This window comes from Electrona antarctica, assembly GCF_951216825.1.
Source record: "Electrona antarctica genome assembly, chromosome: 24".
Lineage (NCBI taxonomy): Eukaryota > Metazoa > Chordata > Actinopteri > Myctophiformes > Myctophidae > Electrona > Electrona antarctica.
The window spans coordinates 31707438-31711414 of NC_136803.1; the positions used below are offsets into that span (position 1 = coordinate 31707438).

At 50.1% G+C, this 3977-nt stretch overlaps 1 protein-coding gene across 1 annotated transcript; it reads right to left on the bottom strand.

The window, feature by feature from the left end:
* Positions 1-1037: 1037 nt before the first annotated feature.
* Positions 1038-3716, bottom strand: gbx2 (gastrulation brain homeobox 2; the record flags this gene model as incomplete). Its single annotated transcript, XM_079495423.1, has 2 exons — positions 1038-1558; positions 3164-3716. 2 exons carry the CDS (start codon positions 3714-3716, stop codon positions 1038-1040), a joined length of 1074 nt encoding a protein of 357 aa, XP_079351549.1.
* Positions 3717-3977: the final 261 nt, after the last annotated feature.

Below are 3977 nucleotides of genomic sequence, written 5' to 3' on the forward strand. Positions count from 1 at the left end.
GCCTATAATGCTATATATACCATACTGAAATGTATACACTTGACTTGAGGATCCATTCTCAAAGTGGGGTCCAGCCGTGTTCTTTTTGGTGTGTGTGTGTGTCATGTGTGTGCGTGTGCGTGTGTGTGTGTGTTCTGTAACTATAGTCTCCGAGGGAGTACAAGCGGACCCTTGCGGGTCCATTTTGTTCCATTTGTACACCCTCGGAGTTATGGGGGGGGGGGGGTCCTTGAAACTCCACTCCGTTTCCAACGTCCATAATTTTGGTCCCATATTATGTTGATTCTTCCTGCGTCGGACGGACTGACGGACTTGAATTATTTACATGCGTGAACGGGTTGTAAAAACACTAATAGGGGGTCGGGGGGGAGAGAGAGAGAGAGAGAGAGAGAGAGAGAGAGAGAGAGAGAGAGAGAGAGAGAGAGAGAGAGAGAGAGAGAGAGAGAGAGAAGGGGGGTGATAAATGCGTTCCCGGCGCCATTCAACAGGCGGCCTGGTGTCACTTGGACTGTCGCGCGGATCGATTCATCCGTAGAGCAACACATGTCACCATCAATAGAGCTCTCATCAGCTGTCATTCAAAAGCACTCCTCCCAGACGCAGGACAGCCAGCCACCGTCGGTCCAAGAGAGGAGTGGGTGCAGGGTGAGTGGATGGATGGGTGGGTATAGGCCTTACCAGTGCTCCATGTTTTTACGCACAGTTTATTTGGCGTCTTTAAAAACAAAACAAATATTAATACTGCGTTTTGACTGAGGTCTCTTTTGGTCCATTTTTAACCACTTAAACCCGTAAAACGGACCTGAGTTTATTGGCTGTGTCTGTACTCGGACCGCTTTCTTCACACCAAATCTCCCCCTCAAAAATAGCCGATCTACAAAGCCCACAAGAAATGACAGTTGCAAATGCTGTGAGATTGTAAATCCACTATTTTTTTGGGGGGGGCTAATGTCCCCCAACCAGAATATGGGATGCTGCCTGCATGGGGGGGGGGGGATCAAGTGGTTAAGTGTTTATTTATTTTAGTTTTTTTGTTGTCATGGTCTGGCTTGCTCCAACTGTTGGTGCTGGCTGCGGATGGCGAAGCGGCTGACGTGCACGGGGATGGGCACCACGATCTTGGGGTTCCGCGAGGGCTCACCCGTCTTGTTGTTGACGTTGCCCGCCTTGACGCGCTTCCACTTGGCGCGGCGGTTCTGGAACCAGATCTTCACCTGCACCTCGCTCAGCTTGAGCGCGTGCGCGATCTGCGAGCGCTCGGTGAGCGACAGGTACTTCTTGCAGTGGAACTCCTTCTCCAGCTCCAGCAGCTGCTCGCTGGTGAAGGCCGTGCGGCGCCGCCGGTTCTTGCCCGTGGACGTGGTGCTGCCGCCGCCGCCCGCGCCTCCGTCGTCCCGGGGGCCTCCTCCTCCGTTGGGCCCCTCGGCGTCCTTGTTGGGGCCTCCCGGGAGGTTATCGTCGGAGCTGTAGTCCAGGTCGCTGTCCATGGAGTAGCTCTCGTCTTTCCTGTTGCACTCGTCGCTGTCGTCTTTATTGCCGCCGTGATGGAGCGCTCTGACTATATACAAAACATAATATATAATAAAACACGGTTTTATAAATGTCTTAATGTATAGCTCCGAGAGTGTACAAAATGGAATGGAATGTAATGAATTGAATATGAAGGACCCCGCAATGGAAACAAGCTATATATATAATAGTGCTTTCCTGGGTTTTAAATCATCTTGGAAGACCTTGAACTGTAGCCTACTTCCCTGTGCTTTCATCTGCAAACCGTTAATAAAGTAGGCCTAGCCTATTCAATCAATCATTCAATCAATGGATACATAGCGGCTAAATTAACCTCGCTCCTAATCCCCCCCCCCCCCCCCCACCCCTTTCCAAAAGAAACTGAGACAAGAGTTGAACATGACATCTGGATGTTTCTCATGTCATTATCAATCAGCGTTGTGCTTTTGATGCTCGCTGCCTGCGTGCGTGCGTGCAGCGATCGAGGGCCATTTCAAATCGGAACACATTATATGACAAAAAGCAGCACTGCCCAATATTACGCATTGCCTTTTACGCATAATTACGCACGGCATGGCCGGCGCGTTTTTTCTTTCTTTTCTTTCCGTGATCATCATCGGCCCTCTCTATAGGCTGTACATATGGTCGGAGAGCAGAGCAGTGCGCGTGATTCTCTCTATCTCCCCCAGACAGAGCAGACCCCCTCTCTGTGATTTAGGGCCTACGATTGAAATAATTGCCTTAAAATTCACCGAACCAGACCAGAAATAAAATACAAATTTCAGCTGGCCAACTTTATATACAAAAATCTTCATAAAGAATGTTCTCTGCATAAATATCTGAGATGAGTGGATTTTTTTGGTGATCAGTTTTGTGTACACACAAAATATATACAAAAATGTATGTATATATATATATATGCCTACATTTAAACGCCTACATTTAAACGCCGACGCAGATGTTGGTCGTTATTAAAATGAGCGCAGCAGCGATTACAGTGATTTGTTGAAGGGGTTACAGACTCGCCGCCGGCGTCACTCCAAAAGCCCTGAACACCCTCCTGGGGATTTATTTGACATGGGATGTATTTACGGCTGGAAGGAATCCAAATGAGGTACGATGGGTCTGGCTCCAGCTATAGACAGACCTACCACGTGTCAGTCGTCAGTAGCCTATGTGTTATTATTTAGAATTATACTTTTTCAGCCACCAGTCATCAAAAATCCTTATAGTCGCGAGAGACTGACATTGACATCGATTGCATATTCTGTGTGCATCATTATATGTATTTAAAAAAAAAGCAGATTAAACATTCTCTGGAAATTCCAGAGATTTTTTCTGTTTTAAACTGGAATAAAACATAGAACAGAAAAGAAAATAATTTCTTTCTGCTATAGCCTACACCAGATAATTTGTTTACACTAAATGTATATAGGCCTAATTAAATTAAATGTAACACCGAGGAGTTATCTTTCGTCATAATAGGCTATACACCACCACCACGGCTCTAGTTATTATTTTAAGGAAATCTCATTCAAATGTCATCCATTTATCCAATTGTAACTGTTAATTGTGACATTACAGATAGGCCATATGCATACAATGAAATGAAATAAAAATCAGTTCCAAAAACGAAAAGTAAAGAGCCTGCTACCTGTGGCTGACTCCGGGTCGTGGAAGCTGTCCTTCCCGAGGAACGACTTCCCTTCGTCGGCTCCCTCCAAGCAGCGGCTGTGGCTACTCAGCGCGTCCGGAGCCTTGTCAAACACCGAGTGCAGGGACGAGGGAGGCTGCGAGCCGAACTTCCTGATGGCCTCCTGGTGCTGCTGCGACGCCGCGGAGGACGCCGAAGAAGAGCCGGAGGAGGAGAAGCCGCCGCCGGCCGAGCCGGGGAGAGACGCCATGAGCGTGGAGGTGAGCGCCATGCCCTGCGCCAGGCTGGAGCAGAAGCTGTTCTGGAGCCCGGGCGGGATCTGGTGGTGGATGCTGGCCGGCGGAGGCGGCGGCGGCGGAGGAGGGGGCGGCGGGAGCACAACCGACCGGTAGGGCATGAACATCGGGTAGCCGGTGTAGACGAAGTGTCCCGCCGGGCTGGCGTGCTGCGGCGGCCCGCCGCCGATCAGCGAGTCGATGCTGAAGGCGGTGGTGCTGCCCAGTGGCCGCTGCATCACCATGAAGGATGGGCTGAACGCGCCGCCTGCACTCATAGCCTATGATATGAACCGCCGGGTCGGGTGGTGGTGGGTGCTGCTTCTTGGACCGGTCAGGGGCGAGGAGAAATGCTTTAGTTGTCCCGCGGATTCCGGAGCTGTGGAGAGGGGGAGTGAGGGTCCCCAAACCGGGGGAGAAGTTTCACACGCTGACGGCCGGGCCGGGTCGACCTATCCTCGTTTATTTACCTCATGCAGCAGACGTCTCAGAGACACCGATCATCATCATAATAATCCCCTTGTTAAATGTCCGCTTCT